General features: G+C 33.8%; 1 protein-coding gene across 1 annotated transcript in view; it reads left to right on the top strand.

The window, feature by feature from the left end:
- The window catches only part of LOC118191600 (adenylate cyclase type 1-like), a 347,305-nt gene that overhangs the window by 265,294 nt on the left and 57,504 nt on the right, over positions 1–24,507 (top strand). The window contains exons 4-11 of the mRNA XM_035362423.2: positions 6,227–6,338; positions 7,109–7,236; positions 12,738–12,896; positions 12,993–13,137; positions 21,051–21,230; positions 21,337–21,377; positions 21,691–21,835; positions 24,388–24,485. Coding sequence (XP_035218314.1) covers positions 6,227–6,338; positions 7,109–7,236; positions 12,738–12,896; positions 12,993–13,137; positions 21,051–21,230; positions 21,337–21,377; positions 21,691–21,835; positions 24,388–24,485 — 1,008 coding nt within the window. The remainder of the gene's footprint in view (positions 1–6,226; positions 6,339–7,108; positions 7,237–12,737; positions 12,897–12,992; positions 13,138–21,050; positions 21,231–21,336; positions 21,378–21,690; positions 21,836–24,387; positions 24,486–24,507) is intronic.

Below are 24,507 nucleotides of genomic sequence, written 5' to 3'. Positions count from 1 at the left end.
GAGCAGCGTAAATAGTAGTTCTTTGCTTAACCTTTTAATGGTTACGATGTCAGGTCGCATTCTACACTCATGTCCATAAATTAAGGATAATTCGGAGTCACGCTGAAATCGAACTCTAAAATAAATATATCACCTGTAAAATCACTACACACATCTTCAAGAATTATATGCAAATTTCAGGAAGTAACCAGATGACACCGATGGTACGTCACAATGACGAGAGTGATATATAAGGAATACAGGCAAAGAAGTAAAATTGTTCGAAGGGCGCTTTATAAGCATTTCAGGGCAATAACCGAATAGTTATGACACAAAGTACGCATTTGGATGATTTTTTACGTGGTAGAATTATCGGCCGTCTGGAATGTGGGCGTACCCAACTGGAAGTATCAGACGAACTTGGAATTGCCCAGAGTGTCATTTCCAGGCTTTGGCAACGATTCCAAGATGATGGTAATGTGAGTAGACCTTACAGCACAGGTCGCCCCAGAGTTACAACGCCGAATGAGGACCGGTATTTGGCAGTTACTGCCAAAAGAAACAGGCGGAGCACAGCCTCAGACCTGTCTCGTCAGCTCTCTTCAGCCACTGGTACGACAATTTCAAGGCAGACCGTGTACAGACGCTTAGGGCAGATTGGTCTATATGCTCGTAGACCTGTCAGATGCGTTCCACTTACTGCAACTCACTGTCGCCTGCGGTTAACCTGGAGTAGAGAGCATGCATTGTGGACACCGCAAATGTGGGCTTGTGTGATGTTTTCCGACGACTCCAGGTTTAGCTTGCAGTCTGATTCTCGCCGGACTTTCATATGGAGAGCTCCAGGTACCCGTTACCACCAAGAAAACATCATTGAACGACACCGTTACGGTGGTGCAGGAGTGCTCGTTTGGGGTGGAATTATTCTGGGTTCCAGAACTGACCTGCATGATCAAATTGGAACCGTGACAAGCCAAATCTATTGGGGCGTCATTCTGGAACAACATGTACGTTTGTTTCGGGGCGCCACGGGCACACAATTTGTGTTTATGGATGACAACGCCCGTCCTCATCGTGTAAACATCTTAAACGAATGCCTTCAATCGGAGGATATCACCCGTATGGACTGGCCAGCATTCTCACCGGACTTGAATCTAGTAGAGCACGTGTGGGACATGCTTGGTCGACGAGTTGCAGCCCGTCAACCTCCTCCTACATGTCTACCGGAACTTCGGAGAGCATTGCTTTTTGAGTGGTGTAATATCCCCCAAGATCAGATCGATAATTTGATACTCAGCATGCCTAGGCGTTGTACGGACTGTATTGTATCGCTGGGAGACATACAGTGTATTAACAATCATACCAACAATGTAATATTGGTTTTTTGTAAATAGTTTTTTTTTTTTTTTTTTTTTTGTAATTTGCTCCAGGAAGAAAAAAAAATGGCTAATTTTTTTAATAATATCAAACATATAGCATCTTTTTTGCTCCAGTAATTTGCTCCAGGGAGAAAAAAAAATGACTAATTTTTTTAATAATATCAAACATATAGCATCTTTTTTTGCGCTTTACCTTTTGTTTAATAAATAAGCTTTACAAATAAGTCAAATTTGTTTTGCGTCTAACTCTTCCTTTGCCTGATTTTGCATTATCTTTAATTTATTAATTTATGGACATGAGTGTAGTTACGCACCCCAGTGGGCGCAAACGAACGCAGCTCACATTGCAGATATCGCGCGTTTTTGGAAAGACCGCCGAAGAGTTAAAACGGAAAAAAGGTCACCCTCGCTTGTCTTCAAATTTAAGTAATCTCACTATGCTTTGGCTAGAATTCGCATTTGACCAACTTATTTTGTCTTCGATCCATATGGATAATAGCCCTTCCATGTATACCATTCGAGCGCTTTTGGTTAATCACAAGTTTTGATTACGGCCGATTACTTTTTCATGAAGTTTGATTACATGAACCTTTTGTTCTGTAGTGGCCCCACTAACTGGGCAGTTCCACTCCAGTTTTGAAGGTGCACATCCGAGGGTCTACCCCATCTCTCGGACTCTACCAGTAATTCCTCAAGAGGAGTTTCTGTCTGCCTTGTATTTTGAGTGCCTCCTTACCGCACAGACACTGTATGCTTACAAACATCCGTGTCTTGACCGGGATTCGAACCTGGGCCCTATCGGTACAGCAATCAACATCACTAACCGACTGGGAGGAACACATTAAGTACAGCAGTTTGATGATGTTACTGTAAAAGCCCGAAGTCTAGTAAATCCAAGGTTTTACCGGGAAAAACCAGATTTTACCAATGTGGGTTGTTAAAAGTCCGAAGTATGCTTAAATATGATTCCATTTCGGACTTTTAACAAGCCTTTGCGGTAAAGCCTAGGAATTACTAACGCCTTCCAGTAAAACCCCGAAACGAGGGATTTAAATTGACTCTGAATAAACCTGCGAACACAAATTCCGTCGCAACACTTCCTGCTTCTTATTTGCGTCACTTGCAGCTAAGTTTCGAGAGAATTCCAACAAGTGTAAGCGGCTACGATCTAAAATAGAAGCAGTTTATTTCCATTTCAATATATTTTCCGTTTTTTATTTTGCTGAAAGGAAATGAGTGATGTTATGCGGAAAACTTTTTACGACATTTTGTATGAATCTGTAAAAAATAAGTACGAGTAGCTTTTATTTAACAAATGAGAAATACAGGTTTTTAATAAATGGAGTGAAGGAAGCAAAATGTGTGAAGCAAAAATAATCAGTTCATTACAGAAGGTTGAAAAGCTATGATATTATAAATATTGGAGGAGAGGACAAATTTATAGCCCCTTTATCTGCAGAAAAAGCAGAAATCCTGTATTATGTTACAATTGATGAAATCTCAACGTCATAAACAACGCTTATATCGTAGTTGGCCATTGTGGAAGAACCGTACAATTAAGGTACTGAATCAAAAATACAAGAATGTAATACTAGAGTCTATCGTCACGTATTTGAGACTATGTGAACCATGTCAGAAAAACAAAAAACTGTGAAAAGGGGGATTCTGATCAAACCAGTTGTGCATAGCGAACTGAAATCTCGGTGCGAAGTCGACCTAATAGGTATGCAGTTCAAGCCTGATCATAATATAAAATTTATTTTAGTGTATCAAGATCACCTTACAAAATTCATTTTAGTGTATCAAGATCATCTTACAAAATTCGTCCTGCTCCGAAGTCTGCGCAATAAAAGAACTTATGAAGTAACATATCACCTTCTGGATATTTTCACAACTTTTGGAGCGCCAACCATTCTTCATTCCGACAATAGAAGGGAATTTTGCAACCAGATAATGAACAGTTTATGTGAAATGTGGAGTGATATAAAATAGTTCAAGGTAAGCCGATACACAGTAAATCGCAAGGTTCTGTTGAACGGGTAAACCACGACGTTGGTAACATGGATAGAAACAAATAAGACAGAAAAGTGGTCGAAAGGATTAAAATTTGTTCAAGCAATGTAAAACAAAGCATATTACGAGGTAATCAAATGTTCACCTTCCACTGAAGGGAATTTAGGAAAAAAATAGAAATAATAATAATGAATGCATGGTTAATACAGAAGATGAAGGCACTAATCTCGAATGAACAGTTGATTTAGAATCGCAAGATAATAATAATACACGTGAAAAGAATCATGCATAAAGATGGAAGTAGATACTGAAGTTCCAATTGAATATATATATATTTACTAAAGAAATATTTATTATATTATATCCTAATATTAATTTTAGTAGAAGTATCTAAAAAGAGTGAACCCAGAGGTAGGAAGTTTAATTCCGAAAATTGTTTTAAACTTGATTGTGAAGTGTTAAAAATGTTTTACGGGGACTTGAATTAAATCATGAATAACAAAATTTCAAACTTTGAAAAAGGAATTAAATTAAAAGCAAGTACTTATTGCTATTGATCCGAAATTAGTTGACTTTTCAAGGGGAACAAACCAACTCCCGTTCAATGAACAATAATTAATAAATACGAAGGTGTTTCGTCTTTTACTCAAGTAATAATGGTGATGTCAAACTGGCAAATTAAGTTAGACCAAATAGTTCCGTGAAGTGAAGGTATTTAGAACCAAAGTAGAGTACCAAAGAACTCATTCTGAATTAAGCATTTTCGATAATACAAATTTTGAGTGAAAAGCAACTTATGTAGAAAAATTGATAAAATACTTGAGTAATTGTCTCCCGACACCCTCGTTTTTATGCATGTTAACTCAAAACTATGTGTATAAAAATTAAACATTGGTAATCTTAAGTGGAATAATGAAATAGAACTCAAAGTAATTGAAATAAACATTAGAAAATTAAGAAACATAATTTGCAAAAACAAAGCAAATAATAAAAATTGAAATATTAATATATATATATATATATATATATATATATAAGAAGAAAAAAGTGAATGCACATTAAGATATAAAAGTCCAGAAAAAGTATTAATTAACTTACGTTCTTTCTAGTGGGATGTGGGCTTGAATGACGTAATGCTACTGCGAATGTGGGCATCTGAAAGCCCAAATTTTATTATCGATTTCATATTTTGTAAAACTTTAACGAATTTTTGATTAACAAACTCAACGATTTAAATGCTAGCAATGGCAACATTCTACCGGGGGGGGGAACCTTTTTATCTCCAGCACGCAGAACAGTGTATCGGAAATTCTAAAGATATGCTCATTTTAAAATTATTTTACGGCATTGCTGTTGAACTGAATTTGAATTGAAGGACAAGCAATAGTTATCACTTCAAACCACTAAGTATGTTAAACACAACGCAAGGCAAAGCGCGTGTAAAGAGCGAAGCTCGCGCGGAGATTTTTTCAATACTCCGAAGTCGACTCTGAGCTAAAAACTGAGAACTGAAGCTCTCTCCGGTCTTATACACTTTTCCCCTGGCCGCCAAGAAATCTCTAGCACCTTCCATTTCTCGAAATTACTGGAAGTCATGTGCGGTTAAAGTTACGTATAAGGGACGGATACGGTAATAGTTGCATATTTGGATCGATTACAGAACCAATTACAGTTATACAGGGACCGGACCAAATGGTCACCAAGTTTGGCGACTTTAGCGATTTTTTGCCAAATATGGCGACAAAAATTAGTCGCCAATACCCTTGCTGGGCGATATCTTGACAATTAAATACGATAGCCTTCTACTTCAATGTTAAACAGATTTGCCTTGTAATCTTATTTTTCCGGCAGAGCTTCGCTTTTCTTGAAGCCGTTCATGTTACATTATACAGAAGTCGTAATAACATGTTTTTCATGTCATATTCATATAACTGTTGCATTGCTTTATAATTCATTATGAAAATTATATCGTTCTATTATGTTCGTTCTGTTCCCTACCTGAATTTACATTTATTTCTTTACAATGAAATTCCTGTTTCAGTTTACAAGATATTAAAAATTTTGATAAGGTTTTAGCCATTGTTGACTGTAACCATCAAGTAAGATTACTGAATGTGTATTACTCGAAAGTGAACGAAAGGAAAAGTCGAAGGAGCAGGACAGTAGTTAACGCAAATCGTCAGCCTAAAGATAAAGAAATGTCTGCCTGCCCACTAGGCAAGTACTCAATTTCCCATTGTCCCCTGTTAAAAAAGGTAGGAGGAAGGTGATTAATGAACCCCGAGGGTCTCAGCTTCTAATAAGAAGATCTTAAGTTTGTTATCGGATGATTTTAGAGTACAGAAGATTACAAAATTACAAAAGATTTTAGATAGTTCTTTGAAAAGTATGATTTATTTTAGATGTTGTGTACGTGAAGTGTGAAGTTATTCTAGTGTATTTTAACGAATACAGAGAGTATAATTTAACGAATACAGTTTGATATATTATACTTCTAAGCAAGGACCTAGTGAAACAATATTTGTTACTTTGTTCTTACTTCCGTGTATTTAAGAACACTTTCACGTAGTCACACTGAAATTTAAAGAAGCTATGAAGAATTACTAATGTATTATTTTTTTTCCATGCGGTTCATGAAAAAATTCAAGAAATTTCAAAATCCTGATTTTTCGTTAAAAGTTGTTTGAAAGCTGTTTTTCTTGAAAATAGCGTCTTTTCCCCTTTTTGAATGAATTATTGAATCTGTGTGAGTTTGTATTAAGACAGTTCTTGCAAATATGTTTTTTAAAATATTCAGTGAATATAAATTATTTGCTGCATTAAACAAATTTATTGAATAAGTAACTTATTTTCAGCATTCTTTTTGCTGATATTGTTGGTTTCACTGTATTGGCATCCCAATGCACTGCGCAGGAGCTCGTACGACTGCTAAATGAACTTTTCGGAAGATTTGATCAACTTGCAAATGTAAGTATTTTATTTATTTATTTATTTTCCTTTCTCCATTGTAGTAAATTTTATGTCACGTTTCAGCCTCCCTTAAAAAATGCTTTTCTTTTCTTTTATTTATGCTTTCTGATTAATTACTACAGCGATAGGAAGAAACCTGGAATTTTCTATCAATTTATTGTACTTAACGCTCAAAATCTTGCTTCGTGTTAAGCCTTGCTTCGTGTTTGTTTTAATATATGCATTTTACATCACTTATTTTGCGTTATACATTTTTACTAATGCCTTTTTATAACAGCGTGTTCCAAATTTTTTTAATAATGTTCTATCCGTTCGGTTCTTTTGACAACGCCTTATTAGAACCTCTTAAAACATACGAATAATCTTTCTTATAAATGAACACTTTTATTCATTTATTTATTATTTTTGTTTTATACCGCATATCTCAGTCGCATAAAACATGGTCCTTTATATTTAAATTGACATGAAGTATTTCTTCTAGCATTCCACGAAGGATGGTATGTGTTATAATTTTGATTGTGCATTCTTTGTATTTACTTAAATTTCTTTGTTTGTTTACCAGGCTTTTGGAAATGATTAATTTAGTAATTTCTCTAATTTCTTCTTCTGTTTTGGATGCTTCTTTTTCCGTTGAAACTACAATGACAATTTTAACCTCCGTTAATATCTTGTCTTTGTGTTTCGTAATATTTAAGGCAGTTATATATTTTGGCGTTGATAGCGTGAAATTATTTTGTTATGTTTCATTTTACTTTGTGTTTTTATAGGACAACCACTGTTTGAGGATCAAAATTCTAGGAGACTGTTACTATTGCGTTAGTGGTTTACCAGAGCCTCGATCTGATCACGCCCATTGTGCTGTAGAAATGGGATTAGACATGATTGATGTCATTGCGTAAGTGCCTTTTATTTTCTTTTACTCTTAATTTATGTTCATTTATTAATACTGTGCGTGTACATCAAACTTTGTTCTTGAATGTAATTTTTATTCAAATACACACTGTATAGTAATTATAGTGTAAGTTTTCATAGCTAGTTTATTTTTAACTTTTTAACTCCTACGAAATATCATACGAAATATTGAGGTTCTATTCAATAAATAAAGTTCAAGTAAGCTAAATAAAATAGAAAAGATATAACATTAAGGACATTCAAGCTATTTCTGCTAGTTTTTAACGTCATTTTAGGTACAGAATATGTCACTTGTTGCATTAAGATTTATTGGAAGTATGAATAAAATTGAAACTAAAAAAAATGAAATAAATATGCAAATACAGCTGATGGCTTATGTACCGAAAGTCAGGCATTTGTAATAAATAATTATGGAAATTTCCTAGTATGCTTACCAAATCAATTGATCTTTAGCTGTTCGTCAAATGGAAAATACGTCTATTCACTAGGAGGAACATCATTCTGCTTATCTCTTATAAACATTTCTATTCATGATACTTTTTTAATGCAGTTTACCGTTGGACTTCTGAATTTGTTCATTCGCAGTTCGTTCTGATACAAATATATATTTAGCCGTTTTGGATAGCGTGCAACTGCTTATTTAAAATACACTCTACGTTATTATTATAGTTTACATTTATCTTTCTTGCCCGGATTTGTTACATATTTTCAGGCTGAATTTCGAGAATTAGGCTCTCTGTGTTAGGAAAATCCTATTTATCGGAACAAGTATTATCGAAGCAGTTTTCAGGTAAAGTATTTTAATTAAAAGAGTTATTTAAAGAAAAAATAAAGCTTTTGAAATTTGGATAAATTGCGTGAACAATTATGTATGATTTCAGTTGGTGAGTTATGAAAGAAAAGGTATCATCTTTTTCCTCCAATGTGTTTCTTCTTCAGTGTATCGTTAATTGAAAAACCGTAAATCCTTTTGTTCTCAAGTAATAGATTTTTGCTTATTTTTTAACTGCCTCATATTTGACAGCTTCTTAACTTTTTTTGAAGTGGTCTATCGCCTGAAAGAAAATAATTTTGGTTTACCACTTGCTAGTAATAGTATCAAGGAGAAGGGCAAAAATTAAAGTTTGCTTTGACTGCTTCTTAGACAAGAGCTTATAATATTCATGGGTGGAATGGGGTGAAAAGGATGTGTGATTAATTGGGTCCTATTGTGAAGAATAAACTCCAAGTCCTTCTGAACCTATGAGACGGACAAGCAAGAAATATTATGACAAAGTTTTGAGAAGATTTTAAATCATCTTTTCATTTAATCTTGAACTTAATCAGACGGAAGAACTCGCGCATACTATCAAAGCATTGCCATTTCATATGTTTAAAGTAACATAATTTGAAATTTCAAATTAAAGCAGTCAGACACGACAAAACCAGGCCTATTTAAGTTGGTTCAGTATTTTAATGGCGCTTTTTAACCAGTGCCACCTTAACAGAAAATGTGCTTCTGGGTAAACGAGTGTGCTGGGGTTTCTACGACAACTACTCGCAGAAAGGAAATGTAAATGAATTAATTAAGGTGGGGCTCCTACGCTCGTGCTATCCCCGGGCAAGTATCTAATTGGCCCAGGCGGCCCTGATTTTATCGTCGGCTAGCGAAATGGCTAAAGCCGGAATTTTCACTTGCAGAGCTGGGTGATAGAACGTAAACTGCAGACGACGCTGCCAAAAGCTCTGTAGCTAACCAAACGAAATACTCTCACGAGTGCCGCTTTGAATATATAAAATTTAAAAATTTCACTTCCTGGTACACCTAGTAGATATTTTCTGGTACCCGTCCACTGGTCCAATGCTTCACCTCGCAATGCGACGGTTGCTACAGCAATATTTTGAACGTCTATAACTGGGTATAATAAGTGACTTTCTAAGCTTTCTAAAGATTTAACACCAAAATTTCTCGTCGAAACTACTGACGGTTTCATCGACGCTCGCATTATATCTAAAACATAGCCATATCCTTCCACTGAGCTAGCTGGGGTTGCAAGAAACTTAGGGGGGCTATCTAAAAGTTACCTCGTCGCAGAGATGTTCTTGAGAGTTTGGCGCCAATTATAGGATCAGCAAGTTTCTCGGCACATGAGCCGTCTAAAATATGCAATGTCCTCGCCAGGACTCGAACCCCGACCTTCCGATTGCCAGCCGGCAAGGAATAAAAAAGGAGAACGATTACTTACCATACAGATTAGTAAGTGATATGGAGTTAAAAGTTCTCAGCCGTGTTTAAACATTTAGCGAAACAAGGAATTCTGAATTACTTGCAATGAATAATGAAAATATTGCAGTTAAAACATCTTATCTAAAGAGGCATTTTTAGGAGCACTATATTTAGCATGTAGGCTAATATTCAGATTATTCAGATTTAATTAATTTGCGGCCTTCAATGCTAGATTTTAACTGGAATCTTAGTTTTGTTCCCAGACTTGCGTACCTTTTGGAGATCTTTCTTGAGCCATCAGAATAATTTTCACGATCGCTTTGAAATGCTTTCTACCCTTTCTTCTTCTTTTATTTTTACGAGTGCAAAAATATTTATTTCACATAACATTATGTGAAGACTAACAATTAGTCCTTTTTTTTTTATATTTTCTCAAACCCTAGTCACTCTGAGTACGTAACTCTACATTTTTTGGATAAGAACTGCGTAAAGAGATATTCAATAAAAATAATTCCGAAAGAAATTATTTATTATCATTGCATGATAAATATTTTATTTGATTTACTGAATAAGCAGTTTAATGATCTGGTAAGCTTGATCTTTGCTGAAGTTGAAAAAAATATTGCATTCAATACATATGATGAGGAAAATAAAAGAAAGTCCAGTGTTGCTGAAGATACTGTCGAAAATTCTACGACAGACAGAAACAAATACCGAAAATTCAGTTTTGAAACAGAAGAAATGCTAACGCTAAGAACATTCGAAATTAAAAGCTGAAATAGATACCATAGCAATCAGAAGTCACACTAAAACCGCAAGCCGTTTTATTAAGGAATAAAAATTCTTTTATACTGCCTTGACAACGCCCTAACTGTTCCTAGCTTCCTTGTACAAAATTCTTGCAGGCAAGGGTTCGAATTCCGAAAATTTCTTACGTCTTAATTTCTAGCAATCCAAGAATTTCCAAACCAGAATTTTAAAAGCCATCTATAGCCATAAAATTCCTCAAAATTTCGCTAAATGTTCCTAAATTTTTTGCCAAGGCCAAAGAATTTCCGTGATTCGGTATCCCTAGCTGAAGCGATTTCCAAACTCTATATGGGAAAAATTTCACAAAATAAAGCATACTTAAGTAATTAAAAGCATAAATACATAATGAATATACATAATTTTATGATAAATGCAAAATATAAAGGATATATATATATATGTTTAAGAAATATTACAAAAAATGTAAATTTTAATTTAAATTAGCAATAGCCCTTTAATGCTTAATTTGAGTATTTCCCCTCTCTATTCTAAAAATAGTAACCTTTTTCTGAACTGCGTCATTTCGAGAGTAAACAGTGTCTTATGACTCTTGCATAACGTTGATGATGTAAATGGAACTAAAACTCAAATAGCCAATAATAATTTTACAGCTTTATTAGTTATCCGATCTAATGCACTGAAAACCAAAACTAAATTAAGATTAAGCATTCTAAATTAAGATTTCATTTCGAACCCAAGTTACTTGCTTTCTGCACTTCGACCTAGCTGGACTATGTTCGCTGCTTCGCATTTTATAGAACAGCTGTTAGAAATGTAAACATTTTGAAACAGGCACGAGTGATATGCCAATTTGTCTGTGGCCGCAAAATGTTACGGAAATAAAAATGAATATTTAATCTGCCTTGGCTGTCCAGTTTGCTGTTTATATTGAATCATCATCTTCAGCATCAAAGAAAGACAACAGTTTTAAGCCATAAACTTATGCTACACCAGTATATCTAAGTCTGCTTTATTATATTCTATATAGATATAGTATATTAAAAATAATTCAGTACAGTTTCCAGAATGCAAAAACGCTAATGTACAACAACAGGAATATGTACACATATTTACAACGATATATTAAAAACTAATGCATTTCATTAACTCTCGTTGACGTGCTTTAATCGTAGTTGTCAGCTTAAAACACACACTAAGTCAAATATTTCGTTATTTGCCTTATTTTCGTGCAGTTAAGTTTCTGCTTCCGAAACAGTTTTTTGCAGCATGTTTAAACATAATATGACTTACAGTAAGTTTTATCTCTAGATTGACAATAAAAACACTTTTTAAAGTTCAGTAGAAGGCAATCGTACCTGAGATTACAGCTAAGTATAACAGCAACTAAAATTAGTCTGAATAAATATAAATTCAAGTTAACACAGAATAACTGACAGATAACGACAGACGTAACTTGATTGCTTCAAAAGACTCCATTTTAGACTTATCTGTCGTCTCCTTCCTACAATTTATAAATTTAATTAATCTCATACACATGTTGAAATTCAAGCAAATGTGGGACATTGTTCCTTCTTACTGCTTTTTACAGTTTATAGACCAGACGTACAGTTAACTGTCTCTTAACTTAATTAACTTGATCTCTTACTAAACATTTTTCTCATATATATAGTTAGCAAGTAAAAACTAATAATAAAATCTTTTTTTAATTCTACAAGCAGCATGACAGTCTTTCTAATATTTAGTGCAGTTTCTAAAGCTGTTCTAATGTATTATCTGTTATATTCTACATCAGACGAGTAGTACTGGAAGAGACGGAAAAAAAGAAGTTTGAAAAATCCGAAAAACAAAAAAGAATTCTTAATATAAAGAAGTATAAGCAACTCACATGCATTTTAAATGTTCTCTAGTAGAGCGATGGGTTCTTTCGATATTTGTTCCCTAAGGATTGCACATAATTTTCATTTTTCGTTTTATATCCGAATAAAATGCAAAGGATTAGTGTAATTTTTAATTTTATGCAGTACTATAACGAAAACACCTATTGCTGTTTTAGTTATTATAACCAACTTTGGCTGGAGATGTGAGCATAATTTGCTGTTTCTTTTCTTACCCTCCCCCCCCCGTGTAAATCTTATGCTAGGAGACCAAATGCCCTTCATGTGATTATTTATTATTTATTTATTATTATTTAAAAGCTACTTGATTTTTTCTGGTATTGAAAGTGCGTATAAAACAATTGATTATTATTATTACTATTACTGAACATTTTCGTTCGTTCTCCGAAATGCACGTAGGTCTTTCGAATATTTAATTTCTAATTGTCTTAAAACATAAATTAGCAATTCATTATTTTATAGCATCATTACTGTACTATTTTTTGTCATTTATTTTACATATGCGAATAATATTCTTTAATTGAATTCGGTCAAGAATTGGGAGCACTTTAAAATTCAAGATTCATTTGCAAGAATGTAAAATAAATTAATGTTTTTTCCTTGAATTAACAGGTCTGTAGTTGAAGCAACAGACGTTCATCTAAACATGAGAGTAGGTATCCATACAGGTCGCGTTCTTTGTGGTGTTCTTGGACTACGTAAATGGCAGTACGATGTTTGGAGCAACGATGTAACTCTTGCTAATTACATGGAAGCTGGTGGCGAGCCTGGGTAAGGAATAGAATTTATTAGATAACTTTATATTCTTACTTGCTTTATTGTATTGTTTTAGACAAAAACACTTTAAAAATATGTTTTCTATTTCAGACGTGTGCATGTAACGCAAGCGACTTTAGATTATCTGCATGGCGAATACGAGGTAGAGCCTGGACGCGGAGCTGATCGAAATTCCTATTTAAGAGAGCACAATGTGGTATCCTACTTTATTATTCCGCCCAGTCATAGAAGGAAGGCAAGTGTCTCTTAATTGTTTTTAACTTTTTATACCAATAACAATAAACAGAAATAAGGGACTTCAATCGTTTAATATGTTCAATCACTTAACAACGGAACTGATGCAAGAATTTTATTTAGTTACTTTTTTTGAAGCTGCGTTGAATGCACAAGGCGCAAGTTTAAAGAAGCAATGCAGTTTTGCTACTAATTATGAGGCTATTAGGATATGAATAAAACGTTTAAAAAGTAGGATATTTTATATCTATCCAAAATTCAAAATGAGAGCAATTTTATTACATTTGCACTCTTCCAAATATTACAATTCATAGTTACTATGTGGTGCGTCCTAGTAGCATTAGTTAATTAAGTTTATTAAAGTAATCCTGGCCGTATAAACTGACGAAATTTGGCTATCCCGATTTTCCTATTTAGCGCATCATTCGAGTGACGACTTCCATCGTAGATGCTCGCGATTTTGCATGTTTTCGCTTAACTTGAGGATATGTCCCCAGCCAGTGAAGCAATTTTCAGGCAGCCTAGTTTGCTAGATTAAAAGTCTGCACTTGCATTAGCAATGTAATGAAAAGTCTTTGCAGCAATTAAATATATTTGTGTTATTTAAATTGTATGAAAAACATTACTCCTTGTTTATCACTTTGTTTAAATTTATTGTTGAAAAATTGGGATAAACAAGGCGCAGTGTATTAGGTGTATGTAATTAGAACAAAATGCAATAAATAATTTTATGAGGATATATTTTTGTATACAATGAATAACAATACAAGATTACTGTAATTGTTTCTTGATATACATGAAAACATGATCTACACATATATTAATCTTTTCCATTAAAAATCTATTATTATAATGAAATAATTTCTTGAGCTCATTCTTCATCGACGTTTTTCTTTTCAGATGCTGCGGAATTACGTAATTGTTTATTAATTTATTGCGTTTTAGTATTTTTCCACCAGTTTAAAAATAGAAATAATTTTAGATTTGATTTTCATCTTTCTTTTTTTTTCATAACTAACTTTATGAGTTATGATTTTGAAAGCTCTGTAAAGATTTATGCAGGATTTTTATATTTTATCCTTTACGAATTCAGAGAAGAGTCTCATTTTCTTCCTTATTCTTTTATCGGAAAGGTTTTGTGAAATATTCATCCGTATGCTATATTCTTCACTAAATCTAATAATTTGTCAGAATGTGTTCATTAATATAGTATTCCATTTTTAATTTATTTGTTAAGTAGAGAACTACGTCAAGTATTGTTTTCAAAAATTGTAGTGTTAATTATTCTAGACAGTAAATCATATTAATCTAATGTAATCTGTGTTTAATATACCACTGCTGTAATCATTAGCTATGACAAATAAAATCTTCGAAAGTACTAGGCCTTCCCTTCCCCACTTTTAATTGTTTACATGCAGTCAAACACTGAATTTATTTTGGCTTCCCAATGAGATAATGATCGCACTTTGGTTTACACATAATACTTGAATACTTTTCTATAATTTCCCGTCTTTTTGTCGATACAGCGAGCTGAATAAGCACTGCGGTAGTTAAAAAAGTAATTATTTATTACTGTGTAGGGTTTATATTTATTTTAACTAACATTTATTTTAAGTTTAAACTATCTTTCCTGTCAAGCCTTACTTTCCCCTGGAACTGCCAATGCCAGAATATGTAAATTTTAGTAGAACGCGCAAGGATTCAAATTATCAGCGGAAGTATTCTGATTTAAATAGAAGGAAACGAGTTCGGTGTGATATTCTTACTTAGCGAGCGCGGAGGTAGTTAGCGAGAATTTGAAGGACCCCGCGTTTCGGCCTATGTGCTTGGCGGGAAGTAGTGTTAATCGTTCCAGTGAGCTTCAAGTCTGCTGAATTAGCAGCGGTATTGTAAAACGCGGTGAGTTAGTTATTTTAGAGAGCCTCGTAGTTAGAATCTTGTCTTTACTTTCTTTTCAGGTTATTATTTTTATTTGACTGCCAAGTTGGCACAGTCTGTGAGCGTCAAGAGCACGCAATTGTAATTTATTACGTTGAATAAAAAGGGACTTAAACCCTTCACAAGGCTCTATCTTTTATACAAGTTTTCACAGTCACCTCTTGGTTGCGTGCAAGTTGGAGGCGCGCAACGTTATAACTTCATATATTAACAAACGAAAATAATGTGATATACAAGACCCATAAATGGTAAAAAGATTTAAATTAATTGTTATAGATCTGTATACCTTTGTATATCGTACCTCTGTGTATATCGTACCTCTGTGTATACCTCTGTTATCGTAGTTTATAATATCTAAACCAAGCTCAGATACTGTTTCCCCAAATAAATGTTTACCAGTTCCTAACAATTGTATCGATTATTTCAAGTAATAGGTGGAAAAGTTTATGCCAGCTTAAATTTTATTAAGTACTTTCTTAACTAAACTATAATATATAATACTTCTGGTGGTCTCTGACAAAGATACTGATTTCTTTCCTTCCTGTTTCTAATTCTGTTTACATAATCTACTAGTGCAAAATGACTCACAGTTTTCTTAACAATTCGATCAAGCTTTGAATAATTCATTATTTATTTTGCCAATTTTTTTCATAAGTCTCATCCAAAGTAAGATAATTATTAGGTGAAAATAAAATTTCTTCTACAGCTCTTCGGAATATCAGAGTTTATATTCATAATTTTTATTCATTTTATCAGTAGTATAATATAAACTACGTCATTGCAATAATTCTTGCTAAGCAATAAAAGAATTAATGTGAGAAATGGAAAGCTCTTAAATTGCCAATGCGTGTTTTCTACAGTTATTGAAACCATCTATAAGCTGAAGTGGTTTGTGCCTATGCTTAAAAAAATAATACATTATAAAAACACCACACTGAATTTTGAACCTTCGATTAAAACAACCAGTTAGAATTCTGTTTTTCACCATATGGCATGATTTTAAAATAATAAAATCCGTCACTGATTCATTCATTTCCCAGTGAAGTAACAAGTAAAGATGTACTTTTTAAAATTCATTTGATTTTCTTTCTCTATCTTCTTCCCCCCCTTTTTTACCCTATAATCGAAGATTTTTTAGCCCCGATGCCTTTTCACACCTTCTCTTCTCAAGTACCTGAAGAGCAATGACAGACTTTCATTTTGCTGCAAAAGTCGGCACATAAGCGTACGTTTATGCTAAGACTGTCTGGAGTAACTAATTTTAAAAACAATACTTACCAACGATCTTGGCTTTGCCAGATTACTAGAGTAAACGAGTTTCTTGAAGCAGATAGGGCAATTTTGTATGTTTTTAATTTTTTATTTATATTTTTTTAAGTAAAAGAAGCTGTCTCTTGATGTCTTCAGTGAAGACTTAATTTTATTCATTTTTTTCAGCAAATAATATATTTATATAATAAATACCACCGAAGGGGAAGTAATTCAGGTGCATAAAATTGGTATTTAAAACTTCGTTTCGTGGGACGTAGAAAATAGTAATATAAGGAACTGTCGAATATATTTTTGCCCACGTACTCGTGAAGAAATTTTAAACACTTCATTCGTATTTCCTTTTATCCTCTTCTATATGGTTAGAAATTCACGCTGAATCAATAATGCACATGTAACCACTGGTTACATTAATGAGTAAAAGTGAGCTGTTCATTTTTCACTGTATACAAAAGGATGTACTTAAAATAGTTCAGAACTACTAGAGTTAAAAAACTGAAGACAATTTTCATTCAACATTCAAACTCTCTCCCATAAACTAAAATATCGATACGTATTTTATATGCATGTATTTAGCCTTTTTTTATCCGATTTCCAACAAAATTATATTAAGTGCCTTTACGTGTCGGAATGATAGCTGCCAATGAAAGGAGAAAACAGATATGTATATGGGGATGAAGAAAATATTGATTTTAATTTAAAAAAATTATTTATTTGATTAAAAAAACAGAAAATAAATTTTGTTCACCTGTGGCCAAGCGTTAAAGTCGCTGAACACTGGTAGTTCGAACAGGCTTCAAATCATGGTGAACGAGCTGGCTGCATGTGGTTATGAATGTTTGTGGGGGACAAGTTCGCAGTTTCTCCCATGTATATAATTTATCAATACGAGCCAGTGTCCCTTAGAAAGTCCTCCGCAAAGGTATCCCTTTCCTGAGCAGATAGTCACGTTTGTTTACGTTTGGTTTGCCATAATCAAACAAATCAAGCCTGTTTTACTTAATCTTCTCACTTTATACTAGATTTTAGTCTTGTATTCTCTAATCGTGGAGTGTTTTTATCTGCTGGATTAAATTACGCAGTTGAAGTTAGGTTTCAGTCCTGCCAAATCTGCTTCTTAATGCTTTCATCTTCTGCACCTTATGATGCACATCTAGTTGTCACTTTTGCTTTATTTCTGGCAAGTACTCAACTCCTTATAGCACATTTGTCTTACGTGGCAACAGTGTAATCAAACGCGTACTCCCTGGTAGACATGGTTGCAAAGCCATGTAGGTTTCAAAGCCTGGTAAACATGGTTGTAATCCAAATCTTTAATGAATTCATTACTGTTCAGAATAATCTTGCAACTTACTCATTTACTTAGATAACTGGAAGAGCTTCTTTTACTTCTTCTACAGTCTGTGAATTGCAGCTTTCTTCATTAGTTGTAAGCTCACATCAATCATATTCCATTGGTCATCATTCATTTCTTCATTACTTGTGCGCTGTAGATAAAGTATACATTTAGGAATACGACAATATATCTCTTTAAACTTGGCTTTGGTTCCCGTGCATAGTATCGTTAGAGTTAAGAGGTATGATTTCCCATAATTTTCTGAAATGGTTCCTGTTGGCAATTTCCCTAAGCCATTTAGGTTTTAGCTGAATACGAAGTTTCTGAAATATTATGGATCATGAAGGATTGAATTAGATTTGGTTATTTAGATTGCGGCAAAGCACTCGTTGTTATCTACACAAGTGAAAAGAGGCCTTCATGAAGGACTTTCTTTGGAAAACTGCAACCAACCCTTTTCCGGAATTTAAATCCGGCTAGAACTACCAGTGTTCAGCAAGTTTATCCCTTGGCCACCGGTGCACTGTAATGTAAATAATACTTGTTAACTTAATAAACAGTACTTGTTAATTAATCCTATCTTCTGGACTGCAGATTGTTTCTTCATTACAAGTTTGTTTATGTGTGACCTACTATTGTAAAAGAACGTTTCGAAAGTGGATTTCTCATATTAATATCCGCCTAAAATTTAATTTGCAATTAAGACTGAGTCGCAAATTTCCTTTGGTCATTTGTATCCACAGAAATTTGTAATTTGAAATTTGTATCCACGAAAGATGTCTCCGCCCTCTTTTTCTTATTGGACAATAATCTGGCATCGCTGTTTCATCGTTATTTTCGATATTATCATTTGCTATATTCAGCAAATCAAGTTGTTTCAAGTGTATCTTACTATCCTTCAACGTTTGAATTCTCTTTGCGTCGTTCTAGCGCTTCCTCCATACTAGCTTGAAAGTACTACACATTTAAATTTATTTTGAGTCAAAATTACGAGTGTTGTGATAATTGTTTGATTTGCTACTTATCTGCTAGAGAGACATCTGTCCTTTAGAATCCGAAACTGTGATCAAGTTTCCTAAAAGTTTTTCCGTAGTTGATTCATTTGATTATTTTATTGGAAGTGGACGATATAATTCATGGTTTCATACACTTTTTTCATGACAGCTAACTAAGTCTAACATTAGATCTTGTCCTTATTTTATTTCATCCTATACAGCTACTTGGAATTTCGTCTAAAATCTTAAAAGGCTCTGCTGGGAAAATCATTTTTCACTTTATTCGGCATGGCATTCCATTAAGTTTTCCCCATCCGTCGAACTTCTTTTCGCAGTTGTTTCTGCATTTCTCTAAACTGATATTATTAATCATAGACAATAGCCTGCAATTAAAAGGCAGGCTACCGTCTCTCTTTAACATAGCTCTACAACCATTATCAATGATAAAATTTGTTAAATCATCATTTCTTTAATCATTTCTCGATTCGTGTAATAATTGCATTCGCTTTTGAATTTAAATTTTGATTTGATTTTTGAAATTCATATACTATTTCCATTTTTTTCCCATAATGACAAGTTGCGTTACGTTTTCTCATCGTCGGGCCGTCCTAGCCCGTATAGTGATTAGTGATGCTGCATTGGTATGGAATCAATTCGAATCCTGGAGAGGGCATGGATGTTTGTAAGTGTACAGTGTCTGTGCGGCATGAGGGTATTTAAAATACTGATGAGTCGAAAGCCCTCTCAAGTGATTTGGTAGTAGTAGAAGAAAAGTGAGAAACCCTTGGATTGTCTCTCAGGATCTTCTCCATCAAAACGGGCACGGACCTGCTCAATTAATGTTGTGGGAATATACTTGTACGGCCAATGGTGAAATTCTAGTCCCACTACTTGTACCTGTGCTTGTTACTGTCACATCCCTTTCCACTTGTTTTCGCCATTACCGCATTAATTATTCACATTGCCCAGCAAATTTTGGACTAGCATTAGAATTTTTAAATTTATCTTCCAAGTTATAACAGTACTTTCCTTACCAACAATGTATCAGAATAAGTCATTTAAAGTCAGATTAGAATTCTGAATAAATTTTATACTTTACAAGAGCATCACAAAATTTAGATCATTAGTTTAATGAATATAAGGTATTTTCTCATAAATTTTTTACTTTAGCTACACATTTTTAATGCAGAGAGTATTTGGTAACACTGTTATTGTATATTTGAATTTGCCCCCATTCGAAATTTTACTTAATTTCTAAATTGATGAGTTCAGCAAAGAAATGCTTGTATATAGAGCAAAATTTTAACAATTGACTTATCAAGTTATTTAACATGAAATTCAGAATTACTTACTCAAATACTTTTTATGGAAGGGGTTAGAAAGACGTTAATTGTGGTTCATCTTTTAGACGCACATTTCAGAAAACATACATAGTGTTGATAGATTCAGATGTACATTTTTGTTTATCTGTTTATGTGTGACCTACTATTGTAAAAGAACGTTTCGAAAATGGATTTCTCATATTAATATCCGCCCAAAATTTAATTTGCAATTAAGACTGAGTCGCAAATTTCCTTTGGTCATTTGTATCCACAGAAATTTGTAATTTTAAATTTGTATCCACGAAAGATGTCTCCGCCCTCTTTTTTTGTTGGACAATAATCTGGCATCGCTGTTTTAATTTAGTCTATTTTTGTCGATTTATGTCTAAAGACATATTTATGTTCCTAAATCCTAAATCCTAAATCCTAAACGATGTGTACATATGTAATACTATTCAGTCAGTCAGATAGATCTTCTGTAAGAGGTTGCTGTCTTTGTTCCCTTAGAACGCATTGCGTATATTGAATTGACGCTAGTGCGTGGCAGGTTTGTAATCCCATATTACTAATGTTTAAATTAATGTGCAACTTTTGCATTTATTCCTGACTTAAATTCTTATGCAGTCTGTGACTCATTAGAATTTCTGCAAAGAAATAGACAAATGCACATCATTGAAATCACAGCTTTCAAGAAATTACTATTTAGGCGGATGTATTTCCGTTTTCTCCTTTTTTTAAAACCTTTCTGAAAGGTTCCTAGATAATTTCGAACGAAATAGATTAATCTTCAATCTCTTCCATTATTTTTTAATTTTTATTTGAATATTAGACATAATTACGCAAAGAAGTATCAGTATGTAATAGTCATTATATTATGCATGTTAAATGATATTTTAGAAAATGTGTCTTTTGTGTTCTGATTGATTGAATGTTTCACGTTTTCATGCTTGATTTCTTAATTACAAATTTAGATAGTGTTCTTTGTTTCAAATATATAGGCCAAACCTTATTTTATTTTTAAATATATTTTATACTTTTTCATTTTTTAATACAGCCCTTGATGTTTAGCAATTTGCAGATGCGCCCTGTAGGTAGCCGTCGAAAGCTTTCTTTTAAAAATGTCTCAAATGTTGTGGTTCAGTTGCTACATTCTATAAAGTATAGCATGGATGTTCCGTTCTCAAATATGGCCGTGGCCAGTGGTTCTGCAGCAGAGAAACCTGGAACCAAGATGGTAATTATATTCCTTTTTTTTTTTTTTTTTTAAGCGCTATTAGATTAGCTTAAAGTGATTTTGCTGGTACTGTATGCTTCATAATTTTTATTTCATTTTGTTACAGTCTTCGTTAGCTGATAAACTTAGAAAGCCTTTTAAAAAAAGGTTAGTATATAATTTGTATGAAATATTAAATTCCGATTAAGAAAATATATGCTTTATGCTAAAATGTATTCAAGCATCTGTTATATTTGCATAATTTTAAAATTGAATCCTTTTAAAATTCAAATATCTGTTATATTTACATAATTTTAAAATTGAAAATTTTTTAGTGGAAGAAGCTCTTTCATTTATATCAACTATTTTGAAAAGTAATGCTTTACTATTCTGTTGCTTAAGGTTATTTTTGTGCAGGCTGTAAAGTAAAATATAGAGTAGAAATATTGTATATGTATTAACAATAAAAATTCATTTTAAGGCATTCTACTGTATACCATCAACCAACTAGTCGAGTGAACAAGTACCTTGCTCAAGCAATAGAAGCACGAAGCGTAGACCAAGAGAAATCAACTCATATTAATGTTTTAACTTTGTGTTTCAAGGACCATTTGAAAGAACGACAGGTGATTTATTGTTCTACCTGTCATTTATTATCACATAAATATTATGAAAATACATCCCTGCTTTTAACTGCTATTTTACTTACATTTTATGATACTTTACTGAAGAATTTTAAGTAAAGAAACAGATAAATGTTAATACACATAGTTTGCAGCAGCTGTGTATTTGAAAGTTATTTATTTTATGTAACAAATAATTGTAATTTTTTCAGTCCTTGTGTTAGTCTATGATTACCATATTTCCTTGCTTAATCTAACCCCCTAGCTTTTTTAGCGCTGGGTTCTGAATTTTTTTTAATATTCACGTAACTTTTGCCTTCTTCAGTGCGTTCAAAAAAACATGCTCTCTTAAATTTTAAAAAAAACGGACTCGTCCAAGTAATGATTGTTTTCGTCTTACTAACACAGACAAACCCTCACAAGCTAATGCAAAATAACATGACGAACTTTTCCCTTCAAACAAAAACCAACCAAACCCAACAAAGCAGACACGAACTGATATTCCAACTAAGATATTACTGAATCAACTGCACATTTAATTTCTTCAATTATTTTTCGATGATTTGAGGCCTAACGAGTAGCAGAGAAAATAAGAACTAGCGAAATTCAAGTTACAGGAAATAAAACTGAAGATAACGTTTCAGATATTGTATTCAGTGTGTATATTCAAGAAATTTATAATGTTCTTAACTGACACTTTTCATTCTCCTCGACACCATTCCATTAATCTAAATTATTATTTTTTTATTTATTTTAAAGGTGTTTTTTTAGTGGGACACGACATAATTGCCTGCCACCAAGGAATGACATTTGGTGAAATTATAAAATAAATATTCTTTATTTAAAGAATTCTGTTTATGTTAAGATCAGGGTTAAGTGCATGAGTTTTATATTATCATGAAGCCGTTTTATGTGTTAAACTATTTAGAAATAACTAAACTTCAGTCACAGCTTAAGTAAATAACTAGTTGTATTTTATGTAACAGATAAATAACTTTAAAAATAATATCATTTTTATTAAGCATTATGTTATTACTTCTTATGATCTGCAGTTTTTCTAATATCATCATTCCATGTTTGTATACTGATGTGTAAAATTTAGGAAAGAGACGGTTTTTCAAATGCAACGTCCTGCAGAAGTGTTCTACTTCGGCTCAAATCATGCCACAAGACCCCCTAGATGTATGGAACAAGTGAGCAAAGCCATCCGAATAAGGAATCAAAAGGAAAACCCTTTATTGAAAAAGTAGTTTCGAGCACAACTGGAGAGAAAAGAGAAATGCCCATGTGACAGGCACCTTGCAATAAAAATCAGTCTTTAGAAAGGGATATGATCTCTGACTGCGATACAGGAATTGCAACTTCTGTCCACGCTGAGGAGAAGGTTGCCAAAGAGCTGTTGAGGCATCGCTTTCCATTCCACTTGTAGCGTTCAGTTGCGGAAGCATTTCTGGCAGCTGTTTACGAGCTGCCAGGCGACTTCCGTGAAGGTCCCACGCATATTTTATGGAATTTAGGTCCGAGAACCTTACAGGTCGATCCATGCGTTGACTTTATTCTCCAAGAGCTCTGAGACAGCTACTATATGATGAATTGTAGCGCTGTCATCCATGAAGAGGACCCGTAGCACCTCTAAACAGACACACGTGAGGTAAGAGAACGTCGGTATAATACAATAGCGGACACCAGTGACTAAACCGTCTTGAGAGATATAGGATTCAGTGCTGCTGCCAAGCATAAGACCACCCCAGACGACAACTCCGGCACCTTCTCCATACTGGTCATCTTGCAAATGGACCATGTTCGTGCAGCCTCCTGGCCACGGTAAAACGTGATATTTGACGTTCAGTAGTCTTTTGCGTGTGCCTTGCAATATTTCCTGCTTTCTCTTGCCTGTCTCTTCTCGTCAGTAGAACAATATACTTGTCGTCCACCGTCATTGTTGCTCGTGAACGATCACTGCTGAACTCTCGAAGAGCTGTTACTGCCATTTGAAATACTCTCCAGGCTCGTGATACGATGTTGTAAGCGGTTCCGTACTCCTTCGCCACACTTGTCACACTTCGACCTTCTTCCAGCTTTCCAGTGACGCGACTTTGGACCATCCAGATTACGTTTCCTGGATTGTCTATTGGCCATATCATACGGTAGTAGCAAGCAACTCGACATCGTTGAAATTAGTGTACACCATGCAATAGTTTTCAGCAAACATACACCGCCCGTGTGCTTTATAACCTTCCATCACCCCTCCCCTAAGTCATGTGCAATATATCCGCATGCCCTACTTCCTGGCTCAAGTTTACCTCATAACTGGTCTTCCGATTCATTTTGTTGTTTTTATACTAATTTCTCTGCCTCGTTCTTAATTTTTGCACACCAGTGTATTTTGATAGTTTTTTCTACACAAAATATATTGCTAAAACTCGTGCTCTTTAAATCTGATGTTCTTGTTTATTCATTTAAATGTTATTATTGGCTCTCTTTAAGAACGCTGTAGTTGTGGAAATTTTCTTGCATTTAAATACAACTAAACTAATCAAATCTTCTTCTTATAGTATTATAGTGAAAAAGATGAGGGCTTTGCCAACAGTATGGTTTGTTGTTTGACTGTCTTATTGCTCATGGGAAGTTTACAAGCCATTATTCTAACTAGGTAAATGTTTTCTGTATTACAT

Source organism: Stegodyphus dumicola, chromosome X2 (assembly GCF_044657685.1).
Source record: "Stegodyphus dumicola isolate Sdum_Otavi_A_Nest chromosome X2, ASM4465768v1".
In the NCBI taxonomy this organism is placed as follows: Eukaryota; Metazoa; Arthropoda; class Arachnida; order Araneae; family Eresidae; genus Stegodyphus; species Stegodyphus dumicola.
The sequence above is the reverse complement of the archived record's forward strand: the minus strand, read 5'-3'. Positions and strand labels throughout refer to the sequence as shown.